This window comes from Myxocyprinus asiaticus, chromosome 38 (genome assembly GCF_019703515.2).
Source record: "Myxocyprinus asiaticus isolate MX2 ecotype Aquarium Trade chromosome 38, UBuf_Myxa_2, whole genome shotgun sequence".
Lineage (NCBI taxonomy): Eukaryota > Metazoa > Chordata > Actinopteri > Cypriniformes > Catostomidae > Myxocyprinus > Myxocyprinus asiaticus.
The window spans coordinates 4006415-4034122 of NC_059381.1; the positions used below are offsets into that span (position 1 = coordinate 4006415).

Sequence of the window (27708 nt, forward strand, 5' to 3'; positions counted from 1 at the left end):
AAATTTAAAAATGGACTCATACACAATTGTGAGGCTACATTCAGAGAGACAAGTCAACAACACAACATCAGGAAATAAAGCTGCAAAAGAGCAAAGATGAATCCCAATTCGCATACTTCTACTTCATACTTTAAGTATGAACTTAGCTGGTGATATGAAGTATATACTTCAGCATGTAGTAAGACTGTGCGGCAGTATTGTAACATAATGTAACTCCTATACAACCCTTTGTTGTGTACTGTTGCATTTTCATACAAGCATTATCATGTAGCTAAATTCAATACACTTAAAAAGTTTAAAGTTGGGGGGCCTGGGTAGCTCAGTGAATATTGACACTGACTATCACCCCTGGAGTTGCACGTTCGAATCCAGGGTGTGCTGAGTGACTAGGATAGGTCTCCTAAGCAACCAAATTGGTCCGGTTGCTAGGGAGGGTAGAGTCACATGGGGTAGCCTCCTCTTGGTCATGATTAAGTGGTTCTCGCTCTCAATGGGGCGTGTGGTAAGTTGTGCGTGGATCGCGGAGAGTAGCATGAGCCTCCACATGCTGTGAGTCTCCGCTGTGTCATGCACAACAAGTCACGTGATAAGATGCGCTGTGGATTTACTGTCTCAGAAGTGGAGGCAACTGAGACTTGTCCTCCACCACCCGGATTGAGGTGAGTAACCACGCCACCACGAGGACCTAGAAAGTAGTGGGAATTGGGCATTCCAAAATTGGGGAGAAATGGGGATTAAAAAATAAATAAATATAAAAAACAGTTTTACTTTGAAAAGGTGCCTTTAGCATACCATTTTCAACACTATTTATTAAATCCGGCCTCAAATACGACTGAGTTTGGATAGCATGCGAATTGGGATGCAGGCTGCAAAGGCTGTCACTCAAAGAGAATATTCAAAACATCTGAATGAAAAGATTCTGTGAAAGATTTGCGTTTGAGGGATCATCACACTGCACTGCACACAGGCCCCTGCACGCAGCACGCAGCACTCACAGGTCAATATAGTGCTGTGTACTAATGGCAAGATTCTGGTTCTGCCTGCTCAAATAAACCATCTGCAGCTGCTGCTGTTCTCTGTTGCTCTCTAGCAGAGAGCGCAGGTACTGCAGCTCCTCCCACACCCCATCACAATCACTGTCAGGAAGAAGCCAGACTCACACATCAAACATCAGCTGGGTTCATGGGTTACAGTCCATCTGTACGACAGACTCATGTACATAGTATGCATAGGTAGCATGTAGTAATATTAATCAATCAACATTACAAACGAGAGCCGGGAAAACAAACACTGACAAACTAGCAAACACACTAAGAATAGGTATTGATACAGATTTTCGATTCACAAGCTCTGATTCGATTTGATTCCGATCTCGATTTGATATCAATTCATGGGTACATTTCTGTTACAATGTCCATTTTCTTACATATAACAAATTCTCACTCAACTAATGCTCTTAATTATAAAGGAACCTTCTAGGTATAGTTCGAAATTTTTAATTTGACAAATTATATTTTATCATTAGTTTTTATTTTCTCTCTGCATGGCAGGCAACATGTTTAGTAAATAATATGTACCTAAATACTACATATTTTTTAATGCCATAATAATTTCAGTTTCACTTGACTTTCGAGTGTGACGAATTAATTGGAATAACATCATTCACAATTTGTAATCCCTATTTTTTATTTGTAATTTTTTTTTTTATTAATTCTTACAATAATAAAGCAAAAACATATATATATATATACACACACACAATCAACATTTAAACCCCACAACCACCCCTCCTCCACCCCCAACAAACATCCCCGTGGTCACACACGAGTAAATACACATACAAAAAAAGCAAACAAACACAAACACACACACAAAAAAAAAAAAATATATATATATATATATATATATATATATATCATACTCAATTAAAACTATACTACTCTCTCCACGCCCCACCCCGAGAGCCCTCCAAAAATGAAATAACTGCCCCATTTCCCCACAAACATATCCAAGTTACTCCGTCTTCCAAATGCATCTCTTCAAAAGCTGCCACCCTCCCCATCTCCATGCACCACTCCCGAAATGGGGGCGCACCAGCTGACCTCCAACCCCTCAAAATAATCTGCCTGACGATCATCACACTGGTCAGAACCCAATTCTCTATGTGACTATTCCCCACATCGATGACCGCCCCATCACCCAAAACACAGAGTATGGGGCAAAACGAAACCCGAGTGCCCACCATGTCACACACAAAACTCTGAACCTTCAACCAGAATTCCTAGATCAAAATACAACACCAAAAAACATGGGTAAACCCGACTAGTTTAAAGTATGAGAGAGAGTGGGTCAAAACACCAAGGGGTTTTTTCATAAGGTCGCAATATGCACACTTACACAGTGTTCATTCTTCCATTACATAATCACAGTTATGTTTCCTTGTGAATTCCTCAGCAGTGTGGTCAGTATTTGTCAGATTATTGTGGCGGCTGCGTGGGAGATATTAGCAGCTAAAAACTATGCTCACCTGAGTGTCACCTCTGACTCTGCCCCCTCATTATCCATGTGAGCACCTCCTGATGAAACTAAAGGACAATGGAGGGGAAAAGAGCACACGTAAATACATCTCACACGCACATCGCTGCAGATGCATTGCAAGAGATGCAAAGAATGCAAGCTGCTTGCCAAAGGCCATGTGATGAGATATTCATTGGTTCACATATACTGTAAATACATATGAACTGTACCCCAGACCATCAAGTGAAAACAGCTTTCCCCATCAATTAAACAAACCGAATTCTGACGTTAAAAAGACTGGTTTAGTGTGGAAAAGATCTTACATTCTTCTCTAGTCTCTACTATGATTCTGTATGTGTATATTTACCTTGCTCTAGTTTCTCCAACAGGCCAAGGCTGCGGTCCAGCTGCTCTTTGATTTGGGTGCCCTGAACAGAGTGCATCTCGCTGGGCTGAAGCAACTCCTCCAGAGCCCCTCTGAGCTCCAGCAGCTGTTTACGCTGTTCAATGCCCAAACCACGAGACACACGGATCTGTTCCCGCAGCTCACATAACTCCCGGGCCTGAGACTGGACTAGAGACTCAATTCTGCAGACAGAGAAAGAGAATGATATAAATGCAATAAGCTACAAGACGTGCATTACTTAACCAATGCAAAACGGTATTGTTAGACATAATAGCCACTTTTCCACTATCGGGCCAGTGCGAGCCAGGGCTATCAACCGGTCAGCCGGGGTCAATAGCCTCGGACCTTGAGATCAAAATTTTATCTGCATTACCACCAGCAGGCCAATAGCCCCACAGGGACCGCTGGCCTAAAACTCACCCTTAATACGCCGCCCTGGTGCCAACATCACACACCCCGCCCATTTCACAAGCAAGAGGGAAGCTCAAGCTGAGGTATCAGACTCTGGAGACTAGCTAGCCCTCAAAATGAACACGGTGGAGACTGAAGCTGCCATTTGTTTGATTATTTAGGTCTTTGCTTGGTGGAAAGCGAGACCTGACTCTGCGAACTTCCTCTTTTGACATTGTCCCCACCTCAATCCCCAGTTGGTCTTCAAGGGTAATCGGTGGGCAAAAGGCACTTGGCCGTTGGGCCCAAGGAAACCCCGTGTAGGCACGATGAAGCCCCAGAAGTGACAGTGTCTTGTGGGGTGTTCCTGGTATGGAGAGGTTGGTACCTACCAAAAGTTGTCCAAGGAAGGACATCTGGTGAACCGGTGACAGGGTCATGGGCACCCAAGGCTCACTGATGCGCGTGGGGAGCGAAGGTTATCCCGTCTGGTCCGATCCCACAGAAGGGCTACTGTAGCACAAATTGCTGAAAAACTTAATGCGGCCATGACAGAAAGGTGTCAGAACACACAGTGCATCACAGCTAGCTGCGTATGGGGCTGCATAGCCGCAGACCTGTCAAGAGTGCCCATGCTGACCCCTGTCCAACGCTGAGAGCACCTACAATGGGTACGTGAGCATCAGAACTGGACCATGGCGCAATAGAAGAAGATGGCCTGGTCTGATGAATCACATTTTCTTTTAGATCATGTGGACGGCAAGGTGCGTGTGTGTCGTTTACCCGGGGAACAGATGGCAGCAGGATGCAGGCCAGCGTAGGCAGTGTGATGCTCTATGCAATGTTCTGCTGGGAAACTTTGGGTCCTGGCATTCATGTGGATGTTACTTAGACACGTACCACCTACCTAAAGATTATTGCAGACCACGTACACCCCTTCATGGTAATGGTATTCCCTGATGGCAGTGGCCTCTTTCAGCAGGATAATGCACACTGCATATATTATCCAGGAATGGGTTGAAGAACATGACAAAGAGTTCAAGGTGTTGACTTGGCCTCCAAATTCCCCAGATCTGAATCCGATTGAGCATCTATGGTATGTGCTGGACAAACAAGTCCGATCCATGGAGGCCCCACCTCGCAACTTACAGTATCTGCTGCTAATGTCTTGGTGCCAGATACCACAGGACATCTTCAGAGGTCTAGTGGAGTCCATGCCTCAATGGGTCAGAGCTATTTTGGCGGCACAAGGTGGACCTACACGATACTAGGCAGGTGGTATTAACGTTGTGGCTGATTGGTTTAAATATATAATATAAAACTGATGTGCGGTCCCAGGTGTGCAAATATCGTATATTTTATAACAGCTTTGAACACGGAGATGGAACTATCCATTTTATGAATTACAATTACATCCAAGTGTTTTGATGGTAACATACACTACTTCATAAGAATAGAAATGTAAATGATAATTAACACGAAGAGGATGATGATGATAATAAAGATTACCTAGATGGAGAGCCTGATTGGCTGGTTCTGTTCAGAGTTCTCTCTTTCTCCAGCTCTGCGCTCAGCTGGGACTTCATCAGCTTCATATCCCCTTCTTCCTCAGCACATGCAGCGTCAGAGGTCACGCTCAAGAGCTCCGATGACAAAGACTTCTTTCGTAGCTGACGCTGGAGGTGCTGGATGATTCTGTGCTGACCTTCAACCTGTGATCTGAGGTGCTGGAGGTGCTGGCGGAGCAGGGCAGGGTCAGCATTAGGTTCAGATGGGTCAGCGCTAGAATCGCAGGGTCGAGGAGAGCTCAGGCCTGGAGAGCTGGGGTACGAAGGGCTGGATGCTGTAGTGTCAGGAGAGAATCTGTCCTGAGTCCTCTGGAGGACAGGAGACAGAGCAGGAACCAACCGCAAAACACCGTCCACATCTGAATGACACACACACAACAACATAAACAAGTTACAAGTTCATACAAGCAATTTGAATATTATTCATATTACTACAAATATGAGGTCAGTCAAGTGCAGCTGTGCTCATGTTTGAAGAAGAAAATTATTTTTAAATGTGCACTAAATAATTTTTGCTTATGTTAAAACAGTGGTACTGGACTTTACCCTGATACATCTGCTTGGACGCAGCATCATTAAAAAAGAAAAAGTTTTAATTTACTAATGTCATGGTAGAAATACAATAACTATAGGTGTATTTGTCAGAACTGATTAATTCAGGGGCAACTGAAAAAAACAGTAGTATTTGGCTTGTCTGCCGTGTCATTTCAACATGGCAGCCACCATGAGGTTAGACAATTCACATGTAGAATAAAGGCCTCGATATAAATCATATGAAATTGAAGAACGAACTGGTGTGACGTTATTTAGAACAAAATCTGGCCAAAAAGAAGGTGTATTTGCATATATTTTAGTGGATCATAACCGCTCGACTGGGCGAACTTTTAGGAAAAATTCTTACCGTGAGCTGAACATCTTATTGCCATTTGTCCAAGTGATCGGCAAGTGTGACCTAAAGCTCCCACTACCTTGATGCCGACAGCTGATTTTTGTTTACTTTGTTCAGTCATTCAAAATCAGTCAACAACAACACGTGTGTAGATTTATTAGCATGCTGGTGCAAATTTAGCTAAATCTGTACGATCATTCACATAGAAACACTTTCCAAGACCATGTCATGCAACTTTTTTGTCATTTAATTAGTCTACAAAAGGAATCAAATCTACTCAAAACTGTTTGTGAACTTTCAGACACCTGCCACACAACAGAGTGTAACCAGCGCATATTATGGCCGCATATAGCGTTAGCGCATTAGCGTCATAAATTCAGAATGTAAACAAGACAAATTAAACATTTTCTACTTAATATATATTACTTAAAATCATCATCGAGTGGTTAAAACACTTACTGACATCATGTGAATTCTACTCATAGAATGAGGCACAAAGTCATTGATATCACATTTTAATGTCACATTAGTTAATGTTTACATGTAGCATCCTCATATATAATTGTACTTCTAAACGCTTACCACAGCAGTGTGGCGGGTGTCTGAATGTTTGCAAACAGTATACCATTGCTTGGCTGTTTAGAGCTTCTTTTTACCCCTGAATGAAGATGAATTTCTCCGGAAGTATATCGGGCCGTTAAAACAACTTTTTCTTTGCTATTTCTTTCTTATATGACGAAATGATGAAGTCTTTATCTTATTTGAGCGAACATCATTTTACACTTATTTGTCAAATGTGCTTTTAATTTCTTTAGGAATAAAACTTTTTTTAAGAGGACAAAAATGACTTAGTGCACCAGAGATAAGTAACATGTTTTGATCATGCAGATGAAGTGATCTAAATCATATCAAACCATGCTAAAACAAACTGAGCAGCACACACATTTACCCGATGTTAACCATTCAAAATATAAAACCACCATCTCTAAAATACATTTTCATTAGTCTCAGCATGCAGTTAGTACCAGTCTGGAAAGCAATTTTTTTATCAATGAAAAGGCAGAATCTTAAAGAGCCCGTTCCATGCAGAAACCCTGACATTCTTTCGAAAAGAATCCAGGTAATCATTTAAGCAGTCATGCTCTGTTTTTTCCCCCATCTACCTGTGCTACTGCCCTCCTCTCTCTCACTCCTTCCACTTGTTTCATACCCAAGGTCCTGCGCCTCCACTTGCACCCCTTTATCATCCCGTTCACCAGGGGGCGCTAGAGCACACAGGCAGCAATGAAAATAGGAGCTGACACAGTACTCATAACAATGTCTTATACTATTCCATTATGCTCCACCTAGCTGTTTTTGAATGGAAGAACCTGTTCTGTGTTTATGCCCTGTCAGAGTGGTTAAGGAGTACCTTCTACCTTACAAGAATGTGTGTGTATATGTCTTTACTCTCACCTTTGTGCCGATCAGACTGTTCATCCTTGCTTGAACTGTGCCCAGCAATAACGGACTGAGCTATCGGCAGTTTCTTCTCTAATTTCTGCAATCTCTCAATGTGGTCATCCCTTTCCAGACATTCATTTTGAGGCATTTCTCCACCTCCTCCACTTTGGCCACACCCACTGATATTATCTTTATCCCCCTCCTCGAATTTGGTCAATTTTTGAGCATGCTCCATTTGGACTTGAAGAAGCATCAAGAGGTTCTTATGAAGATTCTGGTGTGAGGACACGGATTCCAGTAAATTCTGTTGCCGTAATGTTTTAAAACTCTCTTGGTTCTCTTGGCCTTGCAGAATAGGCGTACTGGTCTTTTGTTGGTGTCTCTCAGAACAGGCTGGGTCCTCTAATAACTCTCTCTCAAGCTGAGCACATTGTAGCCTGTCAAGCCATTGTTGAAACTCTAAACTGGATGAGTTCTTTTGAGACTGGTTTTGCCCTGAGCAAACATCTGCAAGAGACTGGACAGCCCCTTCGGCAGCTCTAATGCACTCAGATAGACAGTTAGTCAGTTGCTGCTGTTGCAATGATGGGACCTTTCCTTCTTGAGGTTCTGGGGTGTGTTTCCCATCCAGACCTGTGGGGGCACTGTTATGCTTGGCGTTGACAGTTACAAAATACTTTTTAACAGCCGCTTCTGCAGTTCTGAGCTTCTCCTGCAACTCCGAATTCAGTCTGCACTGCTGCAACAGCGACTCCTGCAGTGATTCCACCTGCCGTTGCAGGTCAGAATTGCCTGGGATTACACTGTCCTCACACTGCTGAGAAGTTTTTACCTGTCTAATCAGCTCCTTAAGCCTCTCACACAGAACCTGTGGATCAACCTCCCCATGGGCTCGATCTGTGTAGCTGCTCGTTGTGTCCACATCTCGGAGCGATGCGATGGCAGACTCTGCTGTGTTCAAACACTCTAAAAGCTGTGCGTTAAGTCGGTCTTTCTCCTCAACAGCTTTCTGAAGTTCTTCACACCGTTGCTGCATTGATACACCTCCTGTTTGACTTAAACCACACTCAGAGTCCAGGCTGCATGTGGTGAGGTTTGTTATGGTGGACTCTGCCGCTTGCAGAGCCTCCAGGTATTCTCGGTTGAGTCGGTCTTTCTTTTGCAGCTCTGCCTGAAGCTTCTCCCAATCCTGGACTTGTTGCTGAAGGCGAGAGATAAGCTCCTCCTTCTCCTGGCATTCTTGATTTAGCAGCTCTAACTGCGCAATGAGCTCAGATTCCAGATTCTGGTCTGGGTTCTGTCCGACGTCAGTGTTCTGTTTAGACCTGATTGTTGGACAAAGCCTGGAGTCTTTAACATGGTCTAATTCCAGATGTTCATCCTGAGCTAACCTCAAAGATGTCTTGCTGTCGGTGCTGTAGTCGGACTCTTCTTCCCCAGTGAGGTCTCTATTTCTGGGGTGAATATGGTGTGAATTCACCTCACTAAGATCCTCAGAACTCTGCCCAGAACTCCTAATAAGCCTCACTGGTACCGGGAGACGGGATCTTACATACGTCTGTAACAAAACACAGGAGCACAGGACTCAACTTAATGGCACATAAATTTTGGACTTTAGAAAAGACTTGAGAGAAGCAGTGAAAACAGGTTAGACTGTGGACCGGGGTGGAGTGGCATACTGGGTCAAGTTCAGGGCTGGTAACCAGAAAGTTGCTGGTACAATTCCCGTAAGGAGCGAGCAATGAGCGACCACCACTATGCCTCTGTGCAAGACACTTAACTCCAGGATGCACCAGGGGGACTGTCCATTTTCTAAGCATGCTCAGCACAGATTTGAAGAAGGATTCCGATACCTTCTGTTGCCAAAGCGAAAGTACCAGTACATGTAACTTCAGAAACAATCCCCCTGGAGTTACCTGGCATTAAGTACCTTTCACAAGGGCAAACTGATTCTAGTCCATGGATTGCTTCCTTCAACCTGCAACCTTCAGTTACCAGACCACTATACCAATTCACCCTTCTATATAGCAGTTTTAGCAAATTACATCACACTCACTGCATGTCTGGCCATGTGCTGCTTTTGACGCTTGCTGGGTTTAATGTTTTGGCCCTGCTTTCTTCTCCCTTCTTTTTCTTCCATTTCTTTCTTTTCTTTTTGCTTGCCCTCTTTCTGCAGTGTGTGATTGTGCCTCTGTGAGTCTTCACATTCTACTCGTTGTCTTTCCAAATCATTTGTCGAGCTGACAATCATCTCCGAGACAAATCGACTTCCAGCATCCGATGTCAAGTTCTGCTGGAGCTGCTCCTTTAGCAGTCGGATGACCTTTCGGTAACCTTTGGCCTCTGAACGGAGTGTCTTGACAGTTTCTTGTAAGTCGCCATCCCTATCACTTTCTCCAGAACTCTCTGCATTCTCTTTGGACTCAGCGGTGTTTTCTTCCTTCAAGAGTCCACGGAGGTCTAAAGTTTCTGAGCGAAGTTTGGCCACTTGCACCCTACAAAATGCAATACTTGTTAAAACTCTGGAATGTATAATCAAAGCTACACTGTGATCACCAAGTTATCCTAAACATACCTAAGCTGAGAGACTGACTCTGCCCCACAGTCTGTAAGAAGCGATTGGAGTTCTGCTTTTTTGGATTCATCATTTAGTCTGGACATGGTTGATGGGGCACTTTGCTCTCTCTGAGTCTGTAATGGCTGATGACTTTCACCCCAAGCCTTTGGAGAACGATCTCCATCATCATATCTCTCCTTAGAAATCAACAATGCAACAGGTTTCCAGATAAATGATAAAGTAAAATTCAGAGGTAAGGTTAAAGATTACAGTAGGACAAAATTGACTAATCGGCTTCATTGTGCATTGCTTTTTCAAGTATTTTCAACAGGCTTTGGGTTGTTGAGAAGGGTGCATTATACAGACTATCCCTTACCTTTGCGTTTTTAGGCGTTAGTGTCATGACAGCTTTAGCGGTAGGCAGCAGCTCTTCCTGCGTTTGCTACAGTAATGGGATGTTTTGGTGACATATGACTTAACACAAAATGCCATAATGAAACAGAATACAAAGAAAGCACACAGTAACGGTAGGATGGGGCGACTGCAGGTGATTATGGAAACGAGCCAGAAAGACAGAGGAGATAACTGGGGTTAGCAGGGATGGAAGAGAGAGAAAGAGAACTAGAGGGAGAAACAACTACTGCAGACACATGCAAAAACATATATACTCATTCAGCAGAAAACTTAAATTAGAGAAACTTGTACTTAAAGTCCAACCTACCGCTTACTAATGTTAGTAAAAGAGAAACTCAACCACAGACATGAGGTCAATCATACACTGAACGTGAAAGCACAAAACTGGAAGGCTTGATGTTAAAGGTCACAGGTCAACAGGTTAAATGGAAAAAAATGGATCCCTTTCACAACGGGAGTCTGAAAACATTTCACCTTATTCCAAACAATATTTTGCAATAGTAATAGCATTTATGAGGTAGAACTTGGAAAGATTGTGCCTGTGAGGATGTAATAATAACCTTTAATATCTTGCTAGGAGTTGAACGTTTGATATGGTCTGGCTCTTTCTGAGAGTCTCTTGGATCATTACCCACAATGCCTTTCTCCATAAGTTCCAGTCTCTTCTGTAGTTCGGCATTTATTGCCTGTAGCTCTGAGACCTTAAAGCGAGGGTAAACATACTTTAAAATGGGCTATAAAGGGACACTTTTATAGCATTGAATTTTTTCCAAAAGGCCAAAAATGCATGACCATATTCCACCCGTTCTCTATAATATAATTTTTCTATAATAGTAACTCACCTTTAGTCTGAGTTGCTCCACAGTCAAGTGCTGCAGCTCCTCCTCTGGCCCCTCCCCCACACATATACTCATGTAGGACGTCTGCTCGCCAATCAAACTCAGTGTGTCCACTAGAAGATTAATTATTATTCAAAATTAGATTAATTAGCATAAATATGAGTAATAAAAAGTACTCTGATCATTCCTAAACCAGTCCTAAAACGAACATACCTTATTAATTGAATCAAGTACTGGCTAAATGATTTATGTATGTATGTACCAGAATCGTTGGCCTGTCCGACCCCTCCACCTCGGTTTTGAATCTGCCCCAGTCGGGCTTGCAGAGAGGCGTTCCAGCGCTGGGCTTCCTCCAATGCGTCACGCATGCTCTCTAACTCTGAAGGGTTTGAACCTGCACACACACATGTAAACATAGACACAGTCAGTGACACTTCAAACACATTCAATACATTTCAACATGCTGATTATATCAACAATAAGATTTATCATCTCAAAAACCTGTATAAAATTATCCACATATCACTTTTTGTTCATTTTGTTCAATATTCTAAAGCTATGTGTCATTTTTTTTTTTAATTGCAGAGGATTGAAAGGGCATCAAAACTGCAACAGTCACCCAAAGCAGATGGCCAAAAGATGCCTACTTTCAGAGTTTCGGTGTACTTCGCTGTAAAACCACCTGCCTAATATTGTGAAGGTCCCCCTCGTGCCGCCAAAACAGCACCAACCCGCATCTCAGAATAGCATTCTGAGATTATATTCTTCTCACCACAATTGTACAGGGTGGTTATCTGAGTTACCGTAGACTTTGTCAGTTCGAACCAGTCTGGCCATTCTCTGTTGACCTCTCTCATCAACAAGACTTTTCTATCCGCAGAACTGCCACTCACTGGATGTTTTTTGTTTTTGGTAAAAACAAAAAAAAGTAAATTCTAGAGACTGTTGTATGTGAAAATCCCAGGAGATCAGCTGTTACAGAAATACTCAAACCAGCCCGTCTGGCATCAACAATCATGCCACGGTCCAAATTTTTCCCTATTCTGATGGGTGATGTGAAAATAAACTGAAGCTCCTGACTCCTGATGATTTTATGCACTGCAGCCACACGATTGGCTGATTAGATAATCGCATGGGTGATTGTTTGTGCCAGACGGGCTGGTTTGAGTCAACATCAATCTGGTCCCTAGCAAATTGAAATAGTTTTTTCCAATTAGCCTCACTAACAAGTGGCTTTCTTGTGGCCACACAGCTGTTTAGTCCCAATCCTGTAAGTTCTCGTCACATTGTGCGATTGGAAATGCTCTTAATTTCACTATTAAACATAACCGTGAGTTCTACTGTTGATTTTTTTGGGGGGGATTTTTCCCCTTTTTCGCCCAATTTGGAATGCCCAATTCCCAGTGTGCTTTTAAGTCCTCGTGGTCGCGTAGTGATTCGCCTCAATCCGGGTGGCGGAGGATGAATCCCAGTTGCCTCTTATCACGTGGCTTGTTGAGCGCGTTGCCACGGAGACATAGCGCATGTGGAGGCTTCACGCCATCCACTGCGGCATCCGCGCTCAACTGACCACGCGCCCCACCGAGAACGAACCACATTATAGCGCCCTCGAGGAGGTTACCCCATGTGACTACCCTCCATAGCAACCGGGCCAATTTGGTTAGGAGACCTGGCTGAAGTCACTCAGCACGCCCTGGGATTCGAACTAGCAAACTCCAGGGGTGGTAGCCAACGTCTTTTACCACTGAGCTACCCAAGCCCCCACTGTCAATTTTTTTACAATGTGACTTCAAGTGTTTTAGTGATCTCCGATCACGATCATTCAAGATTTTTTTCTGACCACGTTTCTTCCGCAAAGCTGACGGTTCACCACTATCCTTCCGGTTTTTAAATATGCGTTGGACAGTTCTTAACCCAATTCCAGTGATTTCAGCAATCTCCTTAGTTGTTTTCTTTGCTTTATGCAGGCCAATAATTGGCCCCTTGTGAAACACAGTAACATCTTTTCCATGACCACGGGATACGTCTTCCGAAATGGTTGTTTAAGAAATGAGAAGCTACACACTGCATCAGTTAGGGTTAAAATAATTGTTGCCAGCTGAAACATATTAATCACTGCAATAATGATCCAATCATAGGCTCTTAAGTATGTGCTTATTTAAATCCAAACGGCGATTTTTTTTTTTTTGGCCAGGCAGTGTAGATATTGATGCTCATTCAGAATGGACAAGATTACTTCTTACTGAACACCGCACAGTGTGCAATGAATACTGCCTATTTTTTTATTTTATTTGTTTTTTTAAATAGGATGCTAAACATTTCATTGGTACATTTTGCTATAACTATTAAGCTTTAAGTAAATATCTTTTGGCAGTAAAGAAAATAATGTTGAAAATCATGGCTGATAATATTTCCAGTTCATTTGCCACAATGAAATTGTAGAGTCAAGTTGAATATATTGCATTTTGGGATACAGTGTTCCATGCAGTGTGCCCTAGTTGTATGCTGCACATTTAGGAAAATGTGGTAGGTCATCCGGGTATTACATGCATTCATCCAGTATTCAGTGTACATACTTCATACTGAGAAAAATGTAATTCCGAAAAAAGCCTCTCTGAATGTTTGTGTGAAAGCAGGGGTTGGGTGAGTTTATTAGTGCTTCATTAGAGCCACATTGACAGTAAGAAGACTTTATTAGAAAGAATAATAATAAATTATTTTACAGATGAGCAAAAAGCAGACCAGAAAAACACAGTGAAAAGAGCAGATTTATTGAAAATAAACATGCATGAATGAAAGTCAAAACAGCATAAAGAAAGGCAGGATAAATGCTTTACTGAAAGAACATGACAACAAAAGATGGTTGGAAAACAGAAAGACAGAGACATGAACATAAGCAGTGAAAAGGATGGAGTTTGTGAATAATGCAAAACCTTGAACGTTCTAAAAGTGCCCAAAAATGCCATCTTGGTAGGCACGCTCTCGCTAGGTTTTGAGACACAGCTTCTGTTTGTCTACCTTCAAAGCGTGAGATCTGATTGTCTGTCAGTGTTCACTGTCTCTACTGCACCTTCTCTCTGATTGGCTCTCTGGATCTCCCTCTGTAGTTGATCTCTCAGCTCTGCGTTCATCTGAATGCCGCTCTCCAGCTGCTGTCTGAGGAGTGACACCACTGTGAGCTCCAACTGTAAAGCCTGCAGCCTCTCAACACTGAAACAACATTGAGAAAACATTAAAAGTCATTCAAATTAAACAGGCCTTTTGAAACATTGCCATCATATTTTTGGTACCTTATCGCTCAGTAATAACACATAGCACATACACACACACCTGTCCTGCTCTTTGACGGCTCTGATGAGGTTGGAGTAGAGATGCTGCTCAGCTTTCAGAGCGCAGTTTAACTCCGCCTGCTCAGTCCGAAGATCTGACAGAGATGCCAAATTCTACCAAAATAAAAATTACATGGTCAGAGGTCACTGCAATATAGTAGGTGCAATAAAGAATCTCAGACACTCAAAAACAAGAGGAAAACTTTGATGTGCTGTCTTGGTTTAAAGATGCTAATGTTCATGTCTGCTTGACCTTGTGGAGTATATCTTGATGCATGCCTGTTTAAATTAATTGTGTGTGTACCTCCGGTTGGCGGTCTCCTCCGATGATGGTTCTTTCTCTCTGAGGGAGGGAAGAGAGACTGGATTCGGCCTCACCAGGTCGCGAAGCTCGGTCATAGGTCAGAGGAGGTAGGCTGTCTCCTCGCTGAGGCAAACGCTGGTGCAGCTCCTGCAGAGGTGAGAAATGCTCAGCAGAATTACACTCAGTCACCATTGATAATACTCAAATAAAAAAACTAGGGATATCCCGATAGCATTTTTTTGAGAACATGTACGAGTACCGATACTCCCTTTTCAGTGCTCGCTGATACCAGCAGCTGTGTTTTGTTATATTTTTCCAGAATTCCATATCAATATTTTATTCCAATTTTATCATCAAAAAGGTGTTTAAATAATTAATTAAAACTTGAATCAAATGAAAATAAAACAAGAAATTTTCAACATAATATAGTCTTATTTTTGTCAAATAAGTGCTGCGTAACAGAGCATCACAGATGTGAGATATTGCTTAAATGTAATAAATTACTACTTATTTATTATTATTAGTAGTAGTAGTAATAGTAGTATTATAGTGAACATTACATAACTATACAGTAGTGATATCTTTCTGTCTTTTATCCATTTAAAATGAGCTCTTATTTTGGCAGAAGCTTTTATTTCGAAGCCCTTTACGTTTTTGTGTGCTTTTGACAGTAGCTACTCACTTCCGGAAAACTCACTTCCAGGTCACTACATGACCCAATGTGATACTAAACCGTAAAAGGCTGCTATATAATTAAATAAATACGTAGTCTGTATGTGCCTCGTGCTACAAAGTGAATTAGTGCTCTGCTTGCTGTCATCTGCTACAAAAACAAAGCCTGCGATGCTCATGATGATGTTTTTCATGTACAAGCCCCGGAGCTCTAATAGGACTGAGCAAAAAACAAAACAAAAAAAAAACAGTCTGACCATGAATTCAAAATGTGAGTTTGATGTAAACGTACAGTGATAATTTCCTCTTGAGTGTTGAGCGTAGATGTAAGGGAGTCAATATTGGCTGTCTGTCCCTCTAATCGTGTCTCCAGTTCTGAGACCATGGACCGAAGCTCTGCTAGTGATATCTGTCTCACACACAAACATACACACAGTTACTCTGAAATTTTGGAAACACTGAATAAATCCAGAAATTCTTAAGGTATTACAAACAGACCTTGAGTTGGTTCTCTCTCTTCAGTGCTGCATTCAGAGCTTCTGTTTTCTGTGTGAGCTCTTTCTTCAAAACTACAGCAGATTTCTTATTGACTGTAGTTGTATCCAGAGTTTCCTCACTGTTTCTTCTGCTCAGCTGAGCTATAAACACAAGAGATGAAGCCGGTAATACAGTATTTCAAATTTTGCATGTGCAATATTTTGGTGACCACCATCAGCATGGGTCTGGTTAGATATTAGAAGCAGTTAATATCAGAGTTTTTCTCCAACCAGTTTACTTTTTTCTATGGCAGGTTTCAAACATACTAAACATCTTTTCTACTGTCAAATAAAATGTACTGATGCCTGATTTCACCTCTACATTGGTGCTTTGGGAAAAAATAATAATAAACAAAACAGATACATTATACAGATCATCATATTTTATTGTCCACCACATAAAAATAAAAAGCTAATTTTCAATTTCGGTGCAATAAAAAACAAAACTTGATTCGTTGTTGCATTCTTGCTATAGCAACACACTCACCTTCCCTCTCCTCAAGTTTATCCTGTAGCACCTGAATGGTCTGTCTTAACTCCAGCACCTGAGGGGCCGGAGCTTCACCTGTTCTCATTTCCAACAGGATGCGATCTTTCTCCTGCCCACGTTCTAACAGTTTCTGTAAAACAAAGAGCGTGCTACTTGTGAACAAATTCATAATGTTAATGATTTAAGCATGTACAATGGCAGAATACTCTGATGTAAGAAGTCTGCCATCAAAGAGTTGGTTTTATACAGAGTTCTAAAGGAGCGGACACAATTATGGCACACTGTTTACTTGCATGCCTCCATGTGATGCAGGGTTAAAAAAATCTACCATCTTATCATTCGTCACGAAAGTGCCGCAAACAAACATAATTGCTGACATTGTGCATTCCGCTCCAAATAAATCATGCTTTAAGAGTGTTTAAACACCATGTGAACACAGGAAATTTGTATAAAAAACTCAAATCTGCTGCTTGTGTGGAAAACAGATGTGGTACCTCTACCGGAAAACTTTATTGCGTTTTATGTGAAATTGGCTAATATCTCACAATAATGAGAGCTTCCTTCTCCGCCAACATGGCACGGAGTTCAGCAGTCTCTAGGTGACCCTCTTGTGTTGCTGTGGTGCTCAGTTTCTGTGCATTTCTGAGCTGCATCTGCGTGTCTGTAAGCTGTCTGCGCAGATCCTGCAGTTCAGCGCCACGATCATTCAAAGCCTGTGCGTGACGCTCCGCACTCTCCTACACACACAAATACACACATTATGCTTATACTGCATGTGAATATATCATGTGTTTTGTAAGTGTGTGTGTCGTACCCTCAGTAGCTGGTCTTTGCTGCTGATGGTCGCCAGCAGGGTTTCAACAGCGGTCTGATTCTCAGTCACAAGCCTTTCTTGGTCCTTTACCGCCTCTGACAGCATGACCTCTGTAACCTTTAACCTCTGACTCATCTGCTCTGCCAGGTCCCGACCCTGAGATTCTGATTGGTTTAGAACTGAATTGGCCATCTCCTGTAGAGCCATGAGAAATGGAAAGAGAAAAATAAAAATATTTTATTGTAAAATAGCTAACACTCCATCTCCTAACTAGTTCCAATGTGACAACATTGGTGTCAAGTAATTTTTCTGTCCTGATTAAAAATAGAAATCCTGCTCAAAGCAACAAAAGCAAGCCAATTTGAACATATCTAATGTTTAATATACAGCTATGTGAAGCTAGATTTTGGACCAACAATGCATGAGCGTGTGTTTACCTCCATGTCTTTTGTTTTGTTGTCCAGGGCCTGTTGTAAGTGTTGTATAATAGAGTCTTTCTCTCTCAGAGCTCTCTGTAGATTATCTTCAGTCTCGTCTTTACACCTCTGAAGATTCTTCAAAGAGTTCAAAAGCTGCTGTAGCTCAAGATCTCTCTCCTTTACGAGAGCATCAAAACTCTATACACACAGACACAAAGCAAACCCATCACACCTCATAGATACCCATTCACGCAATTAAAAGTTTTCCAACATACACACACTTACATTAATGGTCTCTTCGTTGTGTGAGAGCAGGTTGTTGAGGTGTTCCAAATCTCTTTCTTTCTCTCTCACACTCAGCTGTAACAAATGGATCTCATTTTCTTTCTCCTCCACTGCAACAAACTTATCATCCAGTGCTTTCTACACAAATAAACATAAAAAAACACCTCAAATATATGGAGAATTCACTGAACAGTTTAAGCAAAAAACCTGTGTAGTTTAGCAGGCGTAATCAGCGCTGGAATTGCGCTGAGTCTTGAATATATATAAATTAAGTCATTGTTGTTCCTTTTTCACGCAAACACGCCTCCTTTCCATGTAAATTAGGCTTATTATATATTGCGTTTCATTCACAAAAATTGCCAGCCGCAAATTCACATTAGAAGGAATTCATCAAAATGATGGAGAAAATCGTATAACATGGCATATATCCAGATGCGCAATGTAGTCAAGTGCACTTTAAACAGATTATTCAGGGGTCTAGATCATAGTAAAGTAATGCTGTTCAGTCCTGGCAAAATGTGTCAGATGGTGGTCTGTTGCATCCTCCGCTATAGAGGGCTCAAAATCTGCCTGCAAGATCAGAATTGCATTTGGAGATTGCATTCAGAATCGGGCGCTAAACCAGCATGTTCAAATAACTGGCGCTTTTACTGGCCATGGCCACAATTCATTCTTTTTAGGGGAGGGGGGGGACCCAATTTGGTATGCCCAATTCCCAATGCGCTCTAAGTCCTCGTGGTGGCGTAGTGACTCGCCTCAATCCGGGTGGCAGGGGACGAATCTCAGTTGCCTCCGCGCCTGAGACCGTCAATCCGCGCATCTTATCACGTTGCTTGTTGAGCGCATTACTGCAGAGACCCATTCTCCGCGGCATCCACACACAACTCACCACGTGCCCCACAAAGAGCGAGAACCACATTATAGTGACCACGAGGAGGTTAACCCAACGTGACTCTACCCACCCTAGCAACCGGGCCGTGACTGGAGTCACGCCCTGGATTCGAACGTGCGACTCCAGGTGTGATAGTCAGCGTCTTTACTTGCTGATCTACCCAGGCCCCCGCCACAATTCATTCTTAGTGAATTCCCCCCGAAATGTTTATGATATTTGGACTGACTTTCGCTATATACTGAAAGACAAACATTTATCTGCTTTCTAGAACTACTGCCAATGTCAAATTGACCAAATTAACTCTGCTAGGAATTGTGTCGCTTTGTTTAGCCGAGTACTACCCTCTACTTCTTGATTTTATAGTTTATAAACTCAGCAAAAAAACAAACGTCCCTTTTTCAGGACACTGTATTTTAGAGATAATTTTATAAAAATCCAAATAACTTTACAAATCTTTATTGTAAAGGGTTTAAACAATGTTTTCCATGCTTGTTCAATGAACCATAAACAATTAATGAACATGCATCTGTGGAACGGTCGTTAAGACACTAACAGCTTACAGATGGTAGGCAATTAAGGTCACAGTTATAAAAACTTAGGACACTAAAGAAACCTTTCTACTGACTCTGAAAAACACCAAAAGAAAGATGCCCAGTGTCCCTACTCATCAGCGTGAACGTGCCTTAGGCATGCTGCATGGAAGCATGATGACTGCAGATGTGGCCAGGGCAATAAATTGCAATGTCCGTACTGTGAGACGCCTAAGACAGCGCTACAGGGAGACAGGAAGGACAGCTGATCGTCCTCACAGTGGCAGACCACATGTAACACCTGCACAGGATCGGTACATCCGAATATCACACCTGCGGGACAGGTACAGGATGGCAACAACAACTGGCCAAGTTACACCAGGAACGCACAATCCCTCCATCAGTGCTCAGACTGTCCGCAATAGGCTGAGAGAGGCTGGACTGAGGGCTTGTAGGCCTGTTGTAAGGCAGGTCTTTACCAGACATCACCGGCAACAACGTTGGGCACAAACCCACTTTTGCTGGACCAGACAGGACTGGCAAAAAGTGCTCTTCACTGACAAGTCACGGTTTTGTCTCACCAGGGGTGATGGTCGGACACGCGTTTATCGTCAAAGGAATGAGCGTTACACCGAGGCCTGTACTCTGGAGCGGGATCGATTTGGAGGTGGAGGGTCTGTCATGGTCTGGGGCAGTGTGTCACAGCATCATCGGACTGCGCTTGTTGTCATTGCACTCAACACTGTGCATTACAGGGACTACATCCTCCTCCCTCATGTGGTACCCTTCCTGCAGGCTCATCCTGACATGACCCTCCAGCATGACAATGACACCAGCCATACTGTTCGTTCTGTGCGTGATTTCCTGCAAGACAGGAATGTCAGTGTTCTGCCATGGCCAGCAAAGAGCCCGGATCTCAATTGCATTGAGCACGTCTGGGACCTGTTGGATCGGTGGGTGAGGGCTACGACCATTCCCCCCAGAAATGTCCGGGAACTTGCAAGTGCCTTGGTGGAAGAGTGGGGTAACATCTCACAGCAAGAACTGGCAAATCTGGTGCAGTCCATGAGGAGGAGATGCACTGCAGTACTTAATGCAGCTGGTGGCCACACCAGATACTGACTGTTACTTTTGATTTTGACCCCCCCCTTGTTCAGGGACACATTATTCCATTTCTGTTAGTCACATGTCTGTGAAACTTGTTCAGTTTATGTCTTAGTTGTTGAATCTTGTTAAGTTTGCTGAAAATAAAAGCAGCTGAAAGTGAGAGGACATTTATTTTTTTGCTGAGTTTAGATAAGAATTTCGTAATCTTTATTTCATAAAAGGTTAATTATTCCAAAAGCCAATTTCATAAATAAAAAGTAATTTCATGCCACATACTCCAAGTGTTAAAAGAGTTAAAAGGGTCATACTCTACTTTTTTTTAACCTTGTTGAAGGGTTCTTGCACAAAAAAAGTCATAATTTAGTTTTTATATGAACTAAATATTGCCCAACCTCTCTCTTTCCCTTAGAACTGACATGTTTTTGCTACTGTACTGAAGTAAGATTTCTATTTAGAAATAATCTCTTTTATGATTGGCTAACCTCTTCACATGTAAAATCTACCGATATTTTGGCAGCCAAAGTTGCTGAACAAATAAATGGCGTTATGTAAATGTGGGTGGGCATCACAACCATGATGATTTCTGAACAAGAAGTTTTAGCAGCTTAGTTTTAATAAATGGTCTTGGTGAACTGAGGAGCTTTGTGTTGTGAATGTTAGACTATGTCTACATAGCACATCAAACTGTTATTTCAAAAGAGCAAGAAAAGAGACCTCAAGAGCTTTTTCTTTCTCCTTCAGCCGTACTCTCAGTTTAGCCACCATGACATCACCTCCATCCTGAGTTTTATTCTTCTCCAGATCTCTCACCAAATTCATATAGTCCTGAAAAAACACTCTGGAGTGAGTAAGTGATGACAGAGCAGCGTTGTGTTTGAGCTTTGTGTATTTGTGTGTTTACCTGTAGCTGCTGGTCTTTATGATTGAGGTTCGCTGTGAGACGGTCTATGGTGTTCTGAAGTTTTTGCTCAGAAGCTCGGTTCTGTTCCTGCTGTTCCAGACGCTGCCATTCTAGAGTGTTCTCTTTGTCAGTCAGAACACCGTTCAGCTTCTTTAACTGGTTCTGCAGATCCTGTAGGGCAACAAAGGAGAGGAAAAAAAAAAAGATGAGTGAAAAGCGCTGCAAAGTCTGAATCATTTTGAAGAATTAGTTTGTTCGAGTGGTTCATTTGATCTGATTTACAGATTAATTTGAATCATCACTCAATGATGTTCCATGTTCTATTTTTGTAGTGAAATAAATATTTAGTTAAACTATTTTTGATTACTACATTTTTAAATTATACAGATTATAATTCAAAAACATAGTTATTTATGTTGAGACAAATGTTGCCGTTTTACTCTCAAAAACTCACATTAATAGTCTTGTCTCCTTTCTTGTTCTGCTGTTGTAGTTGTTCCAGTTCCTGTTCCAGCTGTAGTTTGGCCTGCTGAAGGAGGGAGAGCTCTGAATCTCTGCTGCCCAGAACACGCTGCAGCCGCTGGGCTTCCAGCAGCGATGAGTGAGCCTCTGTCTGGAGCCGCGATAATTCAGCCTGCTGCTCGAGGAGAAGAGACTGCTGATCTTCAGCTCCCTGAAACACACAGAAGACTGTTAGTCTTTATTCACACTCACATCCCAAATTTGATTTCTACTCTCAGTTATAGAAGTAATTCAATTGTCATCGTGTTGACACTAAGTCATTACTTAACCAGCCAATGAAGATATACAGAAAATGTTCACACGTAATGTTACATGCCTGATATTTTTGTAATTTGGCTTTATGAAGGGCCTCTCGAGCTTTGGCCAGAGCCTGATTCCTGTCCTCAAGATCATGAGACAAATCCTCAATCTGAAAGAGAAAGATAGAATTAACAAGAGACATCAAAAATACTTTATCTTAATTCTCTGCTCTGAAGTTTGGTTTATCTGGTTAATCACATAAGTTTTAATCACACCTCTTTCTCCTTCTCTTTGAGGACCAGACTGAGGCCCTGGATGGTTTTATCTCGTTTCACAGAGTTCTTCTTCTCTGCTGCCAGCTCGATCTCTCTCTCCTGCAGCTCATCAGAAAGAGCCTGAAACACAGAGAGAGGAATTACAGTGCTTAATTTCAAATAATGAAGAAACAGGCTGTCTATAAAAAATTCAAATGAATAGAGCAAACCAACACTTTGTGCATGAGCGTTTTGAATATGTATTTTCTGAGAGCTTTCTCTCTCCCTGTTGACACTTCTGATTAATAAAGGAGATTTTCTTCTAGTATTTAAGGTGTATTGAAGTTACTGGCTCATGACTTTTCCTTAAAGTCAGCATGAAACAGCATTTTCAACCCATCTGAACCATTATCTAAACTATTTCTAATTGAAAAAATGTAGGGTGGGACTTGATTTTTTTCCATCGGGAATTGCTTGGATTGTGAAAAGTACGCGTTCCATATCAGAACGGAATCAGGCAGTTGGAGGGAAGGATTTGAAAAGAAATTAAATGAAATCATGACGTCAGCTGAAAAGGAAAATCATTTCAGAGGCTGTGCAAGTCATTACATTTTGATGAAGGATTATGGAGACATTTTTGGAATAACATGCACTGAAGATCTGTGCACATTATCACCAACAACATGCATTAAAGGGGTCATGTCACGAGGAATCAAATTTTCCATATTTTGACATATCAGTCATTTTACTATAAAAACATTGTCAATTTCAGAACTCAAAACTTAATCCCCAATGCAATAAAAGCATTTATTGAAACCAAGCTGCAAAAGCCTTGTTCTCTACTTCCACGACTTCCCTATGACATTTGGTGGCCCATTAATTCATAACCGCCTCTACAGCTCAGAAACACTAGAGGTGTGAATTTTCACTGGCCTTACGATTCGATTACAATTCAAAGGGTAATGATTCGATTATAAAACGATTCTCGATGCATCTTGTCCTTCAATGTCTTTCTTTTTTCAGTTTCTTAAAAATTTATTTTTTACTCTCTATTTTTTCCCTTTCAGCTTTTTATTTAACAGCTGTTTTAAAAAATCAGAACGAGTCACATTACATAAACTGGCTTTTTACATTCAGTATGAGCTGTGAACAAAACATGGAACATCCACAAGATTAAATAAATGGTTCTATAGTTTGAAAGAGTATCTCAGTTTTTCAGCACAAGAAAAAAAATGTTTGGTTCTCCATCAAAACACACTGAATACAATTACTTCAACTGACTTTATTATTATTTTTATTTTTGTTTAAGCATTGTAAATCATTTATTAGTATTTAATTATTATTTAAACTTAATCTATGCCATGCTAGTCATTTTCATTTTTAACCACAAATGGAAGTTGCTGGTCCAGGATGAGAGATACACTATATTGCCAAAAGTATTCGCTCACCCATCCAAATAATTGAATTCAGGTGTTCCAATCACTTCCATGGCCACAGGTGTATAAAATGAAGCACCTAGGCATGCAGACTGCTTCTACAAACATTTGTGAAAGAATGGGCCGCTCTCAGGAGCTCAGTGAATTCCAGTGTGGTACTGTGATAGGATGCCACCTGTGCAACAAGTCCAGTCGTGAAATTCCCTCGCTACTAAATATTCCACAGTCAACTGTCAGTGGTATTATAACAAAGTGGAAGCGACTGGGAATGACAGCAACTCAGCCACGAAGTGGTAGGCCACGTAAAATGACAGAGCGGGGTCAGCGGATGCTGAGGCGCATAGTGCACAGAGGTCGCCAACTTTCTGCAGAGTCAATCGCTACAGACCTCCAAAGTTCATGTGGCCTTCAGATTAGCTCAAGAACAGTGCGTAGAGAGCTTCATGGAATGGGTTTCCATGGCCGAGCAGCTGCATCCAAGCCATACATCACCAAGTGCAATGCAAAGCATCGGATGCAGTGGTGTAAAGCACGCCGCCACTGGACTCTAGGGCAGTGGAGACGCGTTCTCTGGAGTGATGAATCACGCTTCTCCATCTGGCAATCTGATGGACGAGTCTGGGTTTGGCGGTTGCCAGGAGAACGGTACTTGTCTGACTGCATTGTGCCAACTGTGAAGTTTGGTGGAGGGGGGATTATGGTGTGGGGTTGTTTTTCAGGAGCTGGGCTTGGCCCCTTAGTTCCAGTGAAAGGAACTCTGAATGCTTCAGCATACCAAGAGATTTTGGACAATTCCATGCTCCCAACTTTGTGGGAACAGTTTGGGGATGGCTCCTTCCTGTTCCAACATGACTGCGCACCAGTGCACAAAGCAAGGTCCATAAAGACATGGATGAGCGAGTTTGGTGTGGAAGAACTTGACTGGCCTGCACAGAGTCCTGACCTCAACCCGATAGAGCACCTTTGGGATGAATTAGAGCGAAAACTGCGAGCCAGGCCTTCTCGTCCAACATCAGTGTCTGACCTCACAAATGCGCTTCTGGAAGAATGGTCAAAAATTCCCATAAACACACTCCTAAACCTTGTGGAAAGCCTTCCCAGAAGAGTTGAAGCTGTTATAGCTGCAAAGGGTGGGCCGACGTCATATTAAACCCTATGGATTAAGAACGGGATGTCACTTAAGTTCATATGCGTCTAAAGGCAGATGAGTGAATACTTTTGGCAATATAGTGTATATCTGCTTCTATGAGAGTGCAGCTGTCAGCTTCTCCTCTCCTCACCTGCACAGGTGATAGTAAAGCAGTTTAAATAGCGCAGTTGTTGCTCCAGAAATGTATCAAGCGTCTCGTATGCACTGTTCCATCTGTTTGCTCTGCGAGTAGAAGATCGCACGACCCTGTCGCAAAAGCTACTATGGATTTGAAACCTTTATCATCAGGTGTGCGCACTGTCCTGACAAGCAAGTGACCGGCAATGACAAAAGCCAATGAAATGGAGAGCGCGCAAGAGTAGAGAAAGGCATCGGGGTGGGACATCACCAACATCTCCCGAAACGCTGCCTCGTCATTATTTTCTTCTGTGTTTTCCCCCATTGTGTGCAAATCAGTGCAATAATGGGTGCGAGCTCGTCTTTCATGTAGTTGGTTGGCTTGTTATCACGAATAAACTCTCTCGTTGCTATATGCGTGGGTTTGTGAAAGAATTTCAGGATCGTAGTTTCATTCGGGCACAAACTTTCATGTGTTTGATACAGCTGGACTTGACTTTAGTGCATGCACTTAACTTGTGACTTTGTTTCTACATCTGTCTTTGGCGCGTGCCACTGCTCTACCATGATTTAAACTGAACTCAGAATCGGTTCTGATTCTTTTGAGAATCGATTCACAATTGTTTGAGTATGAATCGCGATGCATCGCTGAAATTATTTTTTCCAACAGCTCTAAAAAAAAAACCCAACACCTACTTTACATCATCGCATCCTTGGCCACGACCACTGGTGCTTCAGTTCGTAAACTGAGAGAGAGAGCAGGACAAACATGCCTAGTGTGGCTTAAATATTCCTGAACACCAAAGTGGACCCATATGGACAATTTTGAATTATTTTTATATATAAACATGCACTACACAGACGTCTTTGACCATGGTCATGTATCTGGAACTGATTTTAAAAGGCGCAGTGTCAAGTTACAACTCCGAAGAGGAGATGCCATTCTCTTTCATTCAGCTGCTCTGGGTTTTGCTGTTTTGAGCACAAAAGCGTCATGGACGTGATCTTTCACTCATCTGCACTATTTTTAATTGTTGGTGTATGTTAACATGCACTAGATAGATGTTATTCACCATTTTGATGCGCTTCCAGCGATGTGATGCTGTAAGTGTGTGCGTCCATTCACCGTGCTTTGGACTATGTATGTGCGATTGTTTTACTCATATCAGTGTGTATTGCATGTTTTTTCAGCTCATATCAGCATGGATTGCTTGTGAACCAGGCATAATATGATTGAAGCTTTGTGAAGGAACTGTTATTGAAGGATGGGGCAGTTAAAAACACTTGGACACGATCAAAAACGTAAGTAAACCATTTCATTCATGAATATTTCAAATGTCATGACTGTTCATGGTGCAGAGTGTTAACAGTTGTGCTTGAGATGAACAGTTTAATATATTCAGATGCAATGTGTTGGATCTGTGTTGTGTGTAAACCCTGAAATTTTGTTTTATAATATTGTGGACCTTGATCGGTTTCAAATATGGCTGTATTTGAAGGGCTGCACAATGTTAGCCAATCATAACAGTGGGTGTTTACGTTGAAGATTTAAGGAGGTGCTTAGGCCAAAAACGAGTGTTTCAGACAGCGGGCTAGAGACAGGGTGGAAAATGATCAAATTTTACTAAATGATGACTGTTTTGGTGCAAAAACACTACTTACATTATCAGTGGACCTGAGGGAATACAATAAAACTATTTAAAAAAAAAAGCACTTCATGACCCCATTAAGAAGGTAAATAGGGTTATTTTTATGTTGACATAAAGGGTCATCAATAAACATTAAATTTGCCCTTATTAAAGTTAAACAGTAAAATAATTTCAGAATTAGTTTTGAGCAGTAACAATCATGATCCAATCATGATATTATGATGCATTGTATCAGGACAAATGTATTGTGATGCAGTATACAGTATCCTGAGGTAGCTGATGATCCTAAGCCCATGTTTGTTTGGACTGTGTTTACCTTCTTCTCTCTCTCGGTCTCTTCCAGCGTGCGTTTGAGCATCTGGTTGCTGCTCTTGGCCATGTTGAGTTCTTCAGTCAGCTGTCTGGTCTTCTGCTCCAATCTGCTCAATTCATTCTGCCTTTCTACACCCACCTGTAACACACATAAGCATAAACACCTTTATAAAAGCACACACAAACTGTATTTACCCACTAATAAATTACAGAATATAGAATCTATAAAATCATTCAAATACATGCATTGCCTGTAGTTATCTAGATGCCATTTTTGAGCATCATACGAACTGTTATGAACTCTCATTCTGTTACAAGCCTTCCAATGATGCCCAATAATGTTGTCAAGGGAGACAGTTCACTAGGTTTTAAACACAGCCATTATCGAAACCTCACGGAAAGTGTATGGGCATGTGTACCTCCTGTTTGAGAGGCATGTACTCATCATTAAAATCCTCCTCCATTTCTCTCAGACATTTCTCCAATTTCGATTTCCAAGACACACCCCTGCAGGCATTTCCATGTGTAAAATGTGGATGCGTCAGTATTGGAATCTTGCTACCGTTGCATCGCGGGACTGGCCGCACTCCTTGCACACTCCTTAAAAGTTGAAGTATATCAAACACCAGTGAGGTTGTTTCTACTGTATTAGGTGTGGAGCCTTTCAGTGTATGTAACTGTCTGATGTGGGCGTGGTCAGACTGCACCAGGACCACTGACTGGAGG

At 42.0% G+C, this 27708-nt stretch overlaps 1 protein-coding gene across 4 annotated transcripts in view; it reads right to left on the reverse strand.

Annotated features, from left to right (window-relative positions):
* The window catches only part of LOC127429291 (CDK5 regulatory subunit-associated protein 2-like), a 60789-nt gene that overhangs the window by 12576 nt on the left and 20505 nt on the right, over nucleotides 1-27708 (reverse strand). For 2 of the 4 annotated variants that reach the window (XM_051678243.1, XM_051678241.1), the window contains exons 10-36: nucleotides 26987-27121; nucleotides 22340-22459; nucleotides 22141-22233; nucleotides 21757-21975; nucleotides 21303-21473; nucleotides 21116-21226; nucleotides 17873-18010; nucleotides 17606-17785; nucleotides 17169-17363; nucleotides 16900-17091; nucleotides 16352-16484; nucleotides 15827-15966; nucleotides 15621-15737; nucleotides 14657-14803; nucleotides 14354-14466; nucleotides 14094-14233; nucleotides 11286-11417; nucleotides 11027-11136; nucleotides 10745-10885; nucleotides 10147-10212; nucleotides 9789-9967; nucleotides 9270-9708; nucleotides 7226-8771; nucleotides 6934-7035; nucleotides 4823-5240; nucleotides 2885-3105; nucleotides 2528-2585 (exon numbers count right to left, since the gene is read on the reverse strand). In XM_051678243.1, coding sequence (XP_051534203.1) covers nucleotides 2528-2585; nucleotides 2885-3105; nucleotides 4823-5240; nucleotides 6934-7035; nucleotides 7226-8771; nucleotides 9270-9708; nucleotides 9789-9967; nucleotides 10147-10212; nucleotides 10745-10885; nucleotides 11027-11136; nucleotides 11286-11417; nucleotides 14094-14233; nucleotides 14354-14466; nucleotides 14657-14803; nucleotides 15621-15737; nucleotides 15827-15966; nucleotides 16352-16484; nucleotides 16900-17091; nucleotides 17169-17363; nucleotides 17606-17785; nucleotides 17873-18010; nucleotides 21116-21226; nucleotides 21303-21473; nucleotides 21757-21975; nucleotides 22141-22233; nucleotides 22340-22459; nucleotides 26987-27121 — 5756 coding nt within the window. The remainder of the gene's footprint in view (nucleotides 1-2527; nucleotides 2586-2884; nucleotides 3106-4822; nucleotides 5241-6933; nucleotides 7036-7225; nucleotides 8772-9269; nucleotides 9709-9788; nucleotides 9968-10146; nucleotides 10213-10744; nucleotides 10886-11026; nucleotides 11137-11285; nucleotides 11418-14093; nucleotides 14234-14353; nucleotides 14467-14656; nucleotides 14804-15620; nucleotides 15738-15826; nucleotides 15967-16351; nucleotides 16485-16899; nucleotides 17092-17168; nucleotides 17364-17605; nucleotides 17786-17872; nucleotides 18011-21115; nucleotides 21227-21302; nucleotides 21474-21756; nucleotides 21976-22140; nucleotides 22234-22339; nucleotides 22460-26986; nucleotides 27122-27708) is intronic. The other 2 variants (XM_051678242.1, XM_051678244.1) reach the window with 2 other exon arrangements.